Raw genomic sequence first — 12,542 nt, 5'->3', positions numbered from 1 at the left:
TCAAATCCATTCTACGTGTGCACATACCCTTAGAATTGGAAAATGTAATTATATAGTGTGGCATGTCTGTCCATCTAATAAGCGGAGTATAGATGGACACACATGCTCAGTAACTCTCCCCAGAGCCAGGGAGATTCTGTTTGCCGAAGAGCAGCAAATAGACACTGCTTTTGCCCTGCTGGTGAGGAAAGGAGCAAAGCCTCAGTAGTAGCCTCTCTGCAGAAGATAAATCTTTTCCCCAGACAGTTTAAGTATGGACTACATTGTCGGTTTCCAGAGGGGGAAGGAGACTAATTCTGTCTAGAAATCAGCATTGATAAATATTACCTCCAATGGGGACACATTTAAGCAAAAGATAAAAATTAATTTTTTAGCTAGAAACTGTGAAAACTGTTAAACTGTTTATAGCCCTTTTAAGACTTGTGAATGTATTTTTATTTGGTCTATAAGGATTATGCATTTAATTATTTTAATAATACAAGTTTTCTGCACAAGTAAGACTTGAACCATGTTCATGAAAATAAGAGATACCCTCTCCACCAGAAAGCAGCATTCTATGTTTAAAGTATTTCTATCCTGCATCATCTAGTCCTTTAACGATTTAATAGAGCTTTCATGCCGCTAATAATAATTAGTGAAATAACTCTACTGACTGTGTCCCATTCTACACAGTGAAGTCAAAAAGCAAGTTTCAGAGAACAGAAAACTGTCAGCCTATTGTGTGCAGCCGGTATAACTGCAATGTTATTTTTAAAGATAGGCCACTAATTTTAAGATAAGAGAACCCCTTCGATCAGCATTTTTTTTTTTTTAATGAGGCTTTTAAAGGGCTGAATAACATATATATATATTTTTTAATTTATCTGCATAGATCAGTGGAGGGGTCAATTAACTGTTTAGAGGAACTGCAATGCTTGAGCGTGAACGTCTTACCTTTTGTATTGATTTTCAGGCTAGAACCTGCCTGATACTAACTTTACGTACTTTTCTCAGGCAGTTTTTGCTATTTTGTCTTTTACGGCACTGGGCGTTTGCAACCTGATGTAAAAAAAAAAACAAAAAACTTGGAAGAGGCTGCAGTGTTCACATGAGCGCCGCGGCACCTTTGAAACACTGATTGACAAAGGGGCGGAGCTAGAAGCCCACCTGTCTAATACTCATGTATTTTGATAAGAATAGGTCATCAATTTTTAAGCCTGGATAACCTTTTTAAATAATGTGTTGACTGCTAGATATTGCAGTTTTTGTATATTAGATCAATGGCCTTTTTTTTTATTTATAATGTATTTTCCAAGATTGCATCACATTAAACCGTGTAATCTAAAAAGACAGCGTAAAAACATCTTGTATTACAGATAAAAATTAATATGGTAAAATAATCTAAGGAAGCAAAAGAAAAGAAAAATCCATCCTTCCTTCCCTTCCTAAATATTTCCCGTGAAGAATGATATTCAGAAAGTGCCAAGGTTTGTACGGGGAAATCTCCCCCTGGGCAGCTGTTGCTATTCATTACTATGAAAGATTAAAGCAAGTTTATAATGTTTTCTCGCAGCTCTCCGTCATTTCTGTACGTTGGGATCGAGTCTAGTTTGGCACCTGGCGCTCCCAATGGATGCCAGCTGCATCGCTTCCACCATCCGATTTTTGGAGGAAATATATCAGAGAGTTTTCGTGTCTTTTATTTTTTATTTTTCCCTTGTGACTGTGAAATCTTGTTCTTTTTGTCATTTTAGGGGTCAATATCTTTTTAAAAACAAGCCGCCGGATGGAAAGACGCCACCCAATTCCTTCTACAGAGCACTTTATCCTAAAATTATCCAAGACATTGAGGTAAGCGCTGCTAACACAATGCTATGTTGCAGTCAAAAGAACAGTAACTCAGAAGACTCTTCCCGGCACTTAGTTGGTTTCTGGCCTCAAAACCAAAAGTTTTAGTGATGCCATGGAATATCAGGAGTGCCTAGACCAGAAAATGAGTTGATTCTGACACATAAGGTAATAGGAACACCACAACTATATTGTTTTATGATGTAAGACTAACATACAAATGACCAAAAACTACTAAAAAAAACACCAAAATAGTGATAGAATGTTCACTAGAAAAAGTTGTTTGATACAATATATATATATATATATATATATATATATATATATATATATATATATATATATATATATATATATATATATATACACATATACGTCTCGTTTTTCAAATATCCCTTTCTCTAATTTTTCTCGATTGTTCTATTCTTATAATAGACGATAGAATCGAACTGGCGGTGTGGACGGCACAGCTTACAAAGAATCCACTGTCGGAGCGAGACAAGCAAAGGAGTCTACTGTTTACAGTACGACGACCAGAAGATCGTGAGTGGCCTCCGAGATAACACAATAAAGGTGACTTCACTATTTTATCTTAAAATGATACCGTTATATCTGCGATCCATTGTTTTATTGCTGAGAAATCTCAGATTTGGATTTTTCAGATCTACGGGTGGGACATAGATCTCCCTGAGAATCTGCCTTCAGAGCTTATTGTAAATGAAGAAGTGTTACCAGTGTGAGACATGTAATGGCGGACAGTCTGCTCTACTTACATATCTCGCGCTTTCATTTAAAATAAGCTCTGGAGGCAGATTCTCGGGGGAGATCTATGTCCAGCCCATAGATCTCAACAGCTCATTTACATATTAAGCAAAATATGGATTTCTCTGGAATAAGACGTCGGATTGCAGATATCGAGGGGTTATTTTATTAAACTTTCTGTGACCTACATGCCCATATGGACGACTTAGGAAGCGTTGACGGATTACTTTAAGACTGATACTTTGTACTCCTGCCTTAATGAAGGGAACGCTGCTGAAAAGTCAGCCATAAATACCAGGAAGTACTAGTGTAGTATAAAATCTCATGGCCAGTGTGAACTTTGCGAGATTTCTGTGTTTGTTTGTAATTTACCTCTTTATTATTATAAATAGTGATATGGAAAATTTGGCGAAAAACATTTTCAAAAATGTTTAAAAACCTAAACCTGATGTAAACAATAGGTCTTTTTCTGAGATCATTTTCACTTTAACATCTACAGGTCTTTACAATCGCTCAGTAGCCAAAATGTAAATTGTTCTTTTAGTCTATAAACTTCTGACAACATGTCTCTGAATTTCCAAGCAATACATTTTGTATTTTCTTTCTGAAAAGGAGAAATGGTCAAAATAAAAAAAAAAAATGTATTTCAGACCTCAAATAATGCAAAGAAAACAAGTTCATAATCATTTAGAAACAAGAATACTAATGTTTTAACTCAGGAAGAGTTCAGAAATCAATATTTTGTGGAATAACCATGATTTTAAATCACAGCTTTCATGCGTCTTGGCATGCTTTCCACCAGTCTTTCACACTGCTCCTGGCGCAAAAATGTAAGCAGTTCTTCTTTGTTTGATGGCTTCTGACTATCCATCATCCTCTTGATTACATTCCAGAGGTTTTCAATGGGGTTCAGGTCTGGAGATTGGGCTGCCCATGACAGGGTTTGATGTGGTGGTCTCTTAATTTTTGCCAGAGCTGTATTTACTTAGAAAATTGGTGACGTGTTCAATACTTCCTTCATCCCTTGTAATTCTCAGCATAAATGTATCAGTCTTCTTTCCCCATTATGTCACATTTCATAATTTTATATGGGTTGGTTACCGCTGAAATAAAAATAATGGTAAGCCAGAAAATAAAGAGATAAAGTATGATCAGTCCTAATTCCTGACCCTTCTAAGGCTAAGTTCACATGCAGTGGTTTTGCGGAGCATTTTGTGCTCCATTTTTTAAATGCATATTTAAAAGCTGCTTTTTACAGTACCAGCAAAATCTGAGATGTCAGAATCCCAACCAGTTTCTCTACATGTGACCGCTGCAGCCAATCCCTGGCCACAGTAGTGACTGCACAAAACACATGCCCATTCGGACCAAACAGTAAGTGTGATGTCCGGCAGAGTTCAGAGAGGAGTTGTTTGAAATCAATAAACTGAATATACTTTATCTTATTATTTTACATCACTGCAGATAGTTCAAAGAAACAAAAAAAAGCAATCCGGGGTGGACCAGCCCTTTAAAAAGTCAACGATGGATCAGTCGGTAGTGGCTTTGTTGTTCGTCTGGTCTAGTTCTTATAGAATTGCTCTTTTTTATTTTATATGTAGTAATATGGGTTTCTGATTGTGTCACAGGTCATTTTTTTAAACCCTGTTATTCCAGGAAGCCCTATTAAAAATTATTACCTAGTTTATGATGAGTACCTCGCAGGGTAACGAAGTTCATCTATCATCGTATATCTCGCAAAAAACGCTTACTAGTGCAAGATGTGTAAAATCAATGACTGCTTTGTGAGTTGAATGTTTTTTGGAGGCTGCAAATTTCACGAAATTACTTCTTTTGTCTCGGACAGCAGTCGTGTCCTATTATTGACGTTTGGGTTTTTATCGTCCTCCAACTTTGTTTAAATCCGACTTATTTATTCTGTTCTAGATTTGGGATAAGAACACTTTGGAGTGTAAGCGAGTCCTGACGGGCCACACGGGGTCTGTCCTGTGTCTCCAGTATGATGAGAGGGTCATCATTACGGGCTCATCTGACTCCACGGTCAGGTATATACTGCATGTCTGACATCATTTGTTACCTTCTGTGTGAACAGCTTGTTATCCTGTGTAATATTGAACGTTGGCTGCTGTTTAACCTTGAATTAGGAGTCGGACCCCCCACACTTTACTCTTTGGAGGGTCCTATGCTTAGAAGGAGGAGCAGGCACCAAAATGTAAAAGTGGTCACACAGGCGCCCCACCATCCCCATAGAAAATAAATGACTATTATAAAGCTTAATATTTACACAGTGGAAACATGGATTCCAGAATGTCAACTATTATTTTATTTTGGCTGTTTTACTTACCTAAATTTCTTTTTATCCAAAAATGAGTATCGTAAAACCTTTAACTCGCCTCTAATGTGATGGCTGGAATCGCTTCTCTTTTGTGCATCTGTGATACCAGGCGGTGACGATGTTACTTTTGTAGGTTTGGGTCAGTCTGGAGCGCAGGCGACTCTTTACGATGGCAAGTTTTGTTAAGAACTCGCTGTAGTAAGTTGTTGCAAACACAAATGCGTATTACACTGCCGGGCTCCTCACAGTGGCATATTAATCACTGCTCGCGTTCTTGTGACACTGAGTTACTACTTATGGGCAAGCCCGTGAGTCCGGGTAGACAAGGAGTCTGAGGTGAAGAGCCAGGAGGGTACGTCCGAAACAGAGGGAAGAGCCAAACGGGGTAATCGGGAAGGGTCCGAGGTCAGAATATCAGGAAGGTAGCGGATCAGAGCAAAAGGGGTAATACAAATGGGTAGTCAGTGAGAAAGTCTAGGATCCAGCAACAAAGTATCAGAATATCAGAATGCTAAATACAAGGCACAGAGGTCAAGCCACACAGAACTGAAAGCTAAGAAGTAGATTATATCTGGTCCAGACAACTCAGTTAAGTGGATAAGTAATCACTGGAACATAGAACACCTGAAGGAAGCTTACCACCTCTAACTGATTGGATGGCCGAGCTGTCAATCAAAATACTGACCACTCGGCACGCCCCTGCACTAGGTTGGACGACTAAGCTATTAGTCACTGCATCCAAGATACACTGAGTGGCTGAATGGTGACCGTTACATTTAAAGAACTCAAACTGTGCAAGATGTGCTATATACATCACATAGGATACACTGAGAATGCTGTATATACCGTACATCACATAGAATACACTGAGACTGCTATATAAACATCACAGGAGGCAGTGAGACTGCTGTATATATATCACATAGGAGACTCTGCAACTTCTGTATAGACATCACATAGGAGACACTGCGACTGCAGCATACATCACATAGGATCCACTGAGACCCTGCTGTGTGCATCAAATAGGAGCCACTGAGACTGTTGCATACATCACAGGAAGGATAGGAACCGGGCACTAATTTGGCCTAGCATCCTAGCACTGGCCAGAGTCACAACATAATTCACCACTGTATGCCCTGTGACACTCAGTAGTAAACGCTAGGTCTATGTGCGCACAAACTAGGGTAGAATTAAAGGGCCAGCGACTATAAGAATGAGGCCTGCGGTCATGCACTATAGCCCACCAGAAATCTGCACGAGAGCCAGAGGAAATTACATTATGTGCTGTAAACAATTTTTTTGCTCTTGTTTTACAACCTTCCCTTATTTAAATCGCTACTTTACTAGGATGTAGAAATTGAATATAGGACATGCATGTTTGTTCTGAATAGTCATCTGGGTGGAACTGCAGCAGTTTCCCATCATGGACCCCTTCTTAGGCTGGGTTCACACTAGCTTTCGGCAGGGCTGCGGATGGCAGCTATCTTCCTCGTTTAAGCCCTGCCCACTGCCGCACCTCTTCCTTCAGCTCCGCCTACATCTGCATGCGCCCTGCGGTACCCTATCTTTGACATTGAGTATGCAGGCCATGTGGATGTATGCGGATGTCTCTGCATGCGTCGTTTTGATGCTGCACTCAACTACGTCGAACGCAATGTGTGGGCCGTCCTGTTCAACTGATGGCTCATCAGTCCAGTGGGCGGTCCTGTTCACCTGCTGGAGTACGAGTCCAGTGGGCGGTCCTGTTCACCTGCTGGCTCATGGGTCCAGTGGGCGGTTCTAGTTAATGACTATAATGTTTTCTATGTATACTTGCTCATTCATAGAAGGCTACCAATCATTCACTCCACCCACTGGACTCTTAAGCTCAGCCGGGATCAGGGGCGGATTATAAGAGGGTCAATATGGGCGGTAGCCCAGGGCCCAGTGGTGTGGGGGGGCCCTGGGCTACCGCACAGATTGACCGCCCGAGTACTGTGAATGCCCGCCGCCGCCGGCATTTATGTGCCTCCAGACCCGGTGGGCAGAGAGAGGGGGCCGGCATCGGGCCCCTTCTCATCTGCTCACCAGGCCCCTTCCGGCGCTGCGGCGGTTAACAACAGCCGCCAGCCAATTGGAGGCTGGCAGCTGAAGTCGGCCGCAGCGCACACGTCGCCGGCGTCTGACGTCATTGTCAGTCGCCGGCGAGTGTGCGCTGCTGGAGGGAGCTGCTCGCCGCTGGAGCGCTGGTCAGGTGAGGAGAACTCACTTTTTTTTTTTTTTTTTTTGCGAACGGCAATGCTGAAGACACTGGGGGCAATGCTGGAGACACTGGGGCAGATTGCTGGACACTGGGGGCAATGCTGGAGACACTGGGGGCAATGCTGGAGACACTGGGGGCAATGCTGGAGACACTGGGGGCAATGCTGGAGACACTGGGGGCAAATTGCTGGAGACACTGGGGGCAAATTGCTGGAGACACTGGGGGCAATGCTGGAGACACTGGGGCAGATTGCTGGAGACACTGGGGCAGATTGCTGGAGACACTGGGGGCAATGCTGGAGACACTGGGGGCAATGCTGGAGACACTGGGGGCAATGCTGGAGACACTGGGGGCAATGCTGGAGACACTGGGGCAATGCTGGAGATACTGGGGCAGATTGCTGGACACTGGGGGCAATGCTGGAGACACTGGGGCAGATTGCTGGAGACACTGGGGCAATGCTGGAGACACTGGGGCAGATTGCTGGACACTGGGGCAATCCTGGAGACACTGGGGCAATGCTGGAGATGCTGGGGCAGATTGCTGCACACTGGGGGCAATGCTGGAGACACTGGGGCAGATTGCTGGAGACACTGGGGCAGATTGCTGGAGACACTGGGGCAGATTGCTGGAGACACTGGGGCAGATTGCTGGACACTGGGGGCAATGCTGGAGACTCTGGGGCAATGCTGGAGACACTGGGGCAGATTGCTGGACACTGGGGGCAATGCTGAAGACACTGGGGCAGATTGCTGGAGACACTGGGGCAATGCTGGAGACACTGGGGCAATGTGTGGAGACACTGGGGCAATGCTGGACACACTGGGGCAGATTGCTGGACACACTGGTGGTAATATGCTGGACACACTGGGGGCAATGCTGGACACACTGGGGCAGATTGCTGGACACACTGGGGGTAATATGCTGGACACACTGGGGTAGATTGCTGGACACACTGGGGGCAGGACTGGAGGCATGGGCAGAATGTAGACACGCGGCATGATTGGAGACACGGGGCAGAATGAAAGACATGGGGCAGGATTGGATCATGGGGCAGGATGGATACGATGGAGACAGATGGGGCAGGATGGGGAGATCATATGGTGTAGAATGGACACTCATGAGGGCAGGATGGGAGAACATATGGCTGGAGCCAGGAATGAGACACACGGGGCCAGGGTGGGGAATATTATTACCATAGGGGCTAATTAAGGGATATTATTACTGCAGTGATGTTTTTATTTTATTTATTGAGTATACTGTTTTAAATGGGAGGGGGGGCGGTCCTGTTACTGTGCAGAGTGACACTATATCGCCTTTTTTTTCTCCATGTGGTGTAATGTAGAAGTTGTGAAAAATTAAGTAATGTGTTCTGCGAGCAGAGCTCTAGATAACTATGTTATTTCCTGCAGAAATGAGTCCTGGCTGGAAGAAATGATGGCGGTCTGTGCTGGATGAAAGATGGAGGACTTCACCCAGAGACGTCACTGGTGAGTCAGTGTTACCTATACACTGACACTATACACTGTATACTATATTCAGAGGTCCTGTGTACAATGTCACCAGTGATCACTGTATTACCTGTACACAGACACTGCATACTAAGTACAGATCTCCTGTGAATACTGGCACTTGTGATAGTATTGTGTTTTTTTTTTTTTTTAATTACTAATCAGTATTGTAGTATTCAGTCACTATGTGGTGGTAATATGTGGTCTGGAAATGGTGTTGCGGTATTTGTCCCTTGTATGTGCTATTTGGTCACCAAGTGGTGGTAATATGTGGTCTTGACCTGGTGCGGTGGTATTTGTTCCTTGTATGTGATATTATTCGATCACTGTGGTTGTAATTTGTGATCTGGTCATGGCGCGGTGGTATTTGTTCCTTGTATGTGATATTATTCGGGCAATGGTTGTAATTTGTGGTCTGGTCATGGCGCGGTGGTATTTGTTCCTTGTATGTGATATTATTGGTCAAAATATACCTAAATTGTATTGCAGATTTCAACAAATATTTAATAGGTTACAGTAGAGTAGGGCCATTTTTCCGGAATAATCTGGTTCGGGTGTCACATGACCCCCGTCACATGACCCCCGTCACATGACCCCCGTCACATGACCGGGGGGGCCCACAGTGTCTGAACAGCCCGGGGCCCTGGCTACCCTTAATCCACCCCTGGCCGGGATTAATTGAATAACCTGTCATCTTCAGATATGGCAGCATGATCAATATGGCAGGTTCCCATCAGTATGGTTTTATCCAGGAACCCATCTGCTTTTCTAATGTCTGGGTCCTTTAGACACTTCATCTTCACCTCCAGAGCCTGAAAATCAACTAATAGATTTATTTGCTTCTGTGAAACTGGCCCTGTGGAAGGGAAAATAGATTGTAAGCTCCTCTGGGGCAGGCGGCGATGTGACTGATTGCCCTCATTGTACAGTGGTGTGGAATATAGTCGCTCTGTATAAATAAATGATAACAGTAATGCAGTATGTCTCGGCTGTGCTATAAAGGCTGCGTTACCCCTTATAGGCGGTTTTTGCATTGTGACACATGCCGGCCTCCAGACAGAACAATGGTTAGTGCCCGTTTCATTGCTTCCAGACTTTCCTCTTTCTGAATATAAACGTTCACTTTGGAATAATTGATTTATGCTTGAAGTGTCGTCTGCCCTTCCCCTGGGCAGCGTGGGGCGTTCTCAGTAATTAGTCTTTTTACGTCCCTCTCCTTAGCCTTTTACAATCATTTTAAGGCACTGAGAGCCCTTGTAATAAAGCGCAGTAATGTGGAAGAGGCAGCGTGGCTCTCCCTGTAGTTTGTAGTGAGGATGCAGCGTGAGACTTTTAATGGCTACAGTAATAAGTGTATGGAGATGTGAAAGGGACCTGGAGCGCCCTAGAAATAGCAGATCCTTATACCATAAAAGTGAACGATCCTATCCCAATAAGTAGTATATGTAATAATAAGAATATTAGCAAATACCTCCAATTAGAAATGTAGTACAGTTCTTCTGATTTGCCATGTCACTTTCCACATGAGCAGGTTATTGCAGTAGCTTGGGTATCCACTGTTAGTGGTCAGAATCAAGGATACCTAAGCTACTGCAATGCCCTGCACATGGGGTAAATGACTTAGTTTATCAGAAGAACTATACTACATTTTTAATTGGATGTATTTGCTAATATTAATACGAACATGATAGAACAAACGCGGCAGCACTCACCAATCCTGCAGTTCAAGTGTCCTTTATTGAAACACACGGAAAGACATCTTCACGGCTCGGGGGAGTGAAATAAACCAGGAGTGCGACGGACGAGACGACGGCCCTTTCGCGCTGCAAGAAAGCGCTTCTACGGGTCCATGTCAGAGAGGAAGTGACGCCAGGATAAGTAGGTGAGACAGGAACGGTATTAAAGACTTCTCCTGATGATGATGTGGTCAATCTGACACACCGCAGTCTGATTCAGCCCAATTATCACTGCTATCAAAAGGCCTGAATTATTGTATACCTGATGGATTTGATTTTGTTTCCTTTCAAATAGATTTATTTAAGGCTACGAGGAAAATGCATTTGTATAAATTTTTTCTTTCCAGTTCCACAGATTTTACAACTCTAGAAGGGGAACGTCCTTGCAATGTAGGACCTTTGGGCTCTATGGCAAATGCTCAGGAAGATGTTCTTGCAGATTTACATGAAGACGCGAGATGTCTACTCAGTCTTACAAATACGGCATTAGATGTTAGAGCACCTGGGTTGATTGACAGTGCCCCGTTTGCTGGTGGGGTTCCTTCTACGTATATACCCCCAGTTCCCCTGGCAATATGATCGATTTATTTGAAACATTAGTCTTAAAGGACATGGAAGCTTTGCTATATAAAAAAGCTACCCCCAATCTCACTACTAGTGAGACGAGGGCGTTGAGGGAAATAGCTAGCTGGACAGATGTGATCGTACGCCCTGCTGATAAAGGGGGCAAAACGGTCTTATTGCCTAGGGAATCTTATTTGGCAGAAGCCGATCGACAATTGTCAGACACGTCAACTTATACTAAGTTACAGGGGGACCCCACACATAAATTTGAAGGGGAGTTATGTACCTTTCTTAGGAAGGCAGTAGAAAATGGGGTTATTACACAAAGGAAGGCAGAAAGGTTGCTCCCCAGTTTTCCTACGAAACCTCACTGGTATTACCTCCCTAAAATTTATAAGTCTGTGACTCTTCCCCCTGGGAGACCTATTGTGTCCGGGGTAGGTTCGCTCACTGAGCCCCTATCCCAGTATATTGACTGGCTCTTACGTCCTCTACTTATTGATGTTCCGTCCTACATCAAAGACACAAAATCGTTTTTAGGTCATATTCAAAGTTTTGATTGGCAGCCGGGGTTCTCCCTGGCATCCATTGATGTGGTGAGTCTGTACACCAACATCCCGCAGGGGTTGGGTGTAGATACTATCAGACGTATTTTAAGGACTACTGACAAAAGTCAGGGGTATATTGATTTTGTGTGTGGAGGTTTAGATTTTATACTAACACACAATGCCTTTACATTTCTTGACACCTGGTACAGACAGACCACTGGGACTGCCATGGGGACCCCGGCTGCATGTACTTTTGCTAATCTTTACATGGCCGTTTTTGAGGAAGATTACATCTATTCGATTGACAATATTTTTTTTTAAACATATCAAACTTTTTTGAGGTATGTCGATGACGTGTTTATGGTGTGGGACGGTACTGAGGCTGAGTTTGATTCATTTGTAGGTTACCTCAATAGTTGTAACACTATGGGAATGTCCTTTACCCAGAAATTTGGGGGTATGAGCTTAGAATTTTTGGATGTATTTGTGGAGGTTGTGGAAGGCAGTGTCTGCACTTCAATCTTTCGTAAACCCACTGCGGTAAATTCCATTTTACATTTTAACAGTTTTCATCCCAATCACACCAAGAGGTCATTACCCTATAGTCCGCTCTTGAGGACACGACGGCAGTCTGAGGAACTTTTTTGTAGGCTCCGTGATGGGGTATCCGGATGAGCTGTTGAAAACCACGTCAGAACGGGTAGAGGCCATACCACGGGATTCGAGAGAGAGGTCGTTTGACACTCCAAAACAACAGTTCACCTTCTGTTTTCAGTATGGCCCGATGGATAGAGAGATAAGATCGATTATCCGTAAGCATTGGCATATATTAGAGAGGGATAGAGCGTTAGTAGGGAGGACTGCAGGAGGACCACTGGTATCTAACAGACGGGGGACACGCATTAGAGATATGCTGGTTCATAATCGTGTAGTGAAAGACAGAACCACCTGGTTAGAACAAGCTGCCCTTAAAGGCAATTATCGGTGCAGTCACTGCCAATATTGTCAGTTTCATAT

The 12,542-nt window shown here is 43.4% G+C and overlaps 1 protein-coding gene across 11 annotated transcripts in view; it reads left to right on the top strand.

Annotated features, from left to right (window-relative positions):
- Positions 1-12,542, top strand: part of BTRC (beta-transducin repeat containing E3 ubiquitin protein ligase) — a 344,864-nt gene that overhangs the window by 283,663 nt on the left and 48,659 nt on the right. For all 11 annotated transcript variants that reach the window (XM_077258617.1, XM_077258618.1, XM_077258621.1 and 8 more), the window contains 3 exons: positions 1,734-1,830; positions 2,263-2,400; positions 4,516-4,634. In XM_077258617.1, coding sequence (XP_077114732.1) covers positions 1,734-1,830; positions 2,263-2,400; positions 4,516-4,634 — 354 coding nt within the window. The remainder of the gene's footprint in view (positions 1-1,733; positions 1,831-2,262; positions 2,401-4,515; positions 4,635-12,542) is intronic.

This window comes from Ranitomeya variabilis, chromosome 4 (genome assembly GCF_051348905.1).
Source record: "Ranitomeya variabilis isolate aRanVar5 chromosome 4, aRanVar5.hap1, whole genome shotgun sequence".
Taxonomy (NCBI): domain Eukaryota; kingdom Metazoa; phylum Chordata; class Amphibia; order Anura; family Dendrobatidae; genus Ranitomeya; species Ranitomeya variabilis.
Note: the sequence above shows the minus strand (reverse complement) of the source record. Positions and strands in the feature narration are given on the sequence as shown.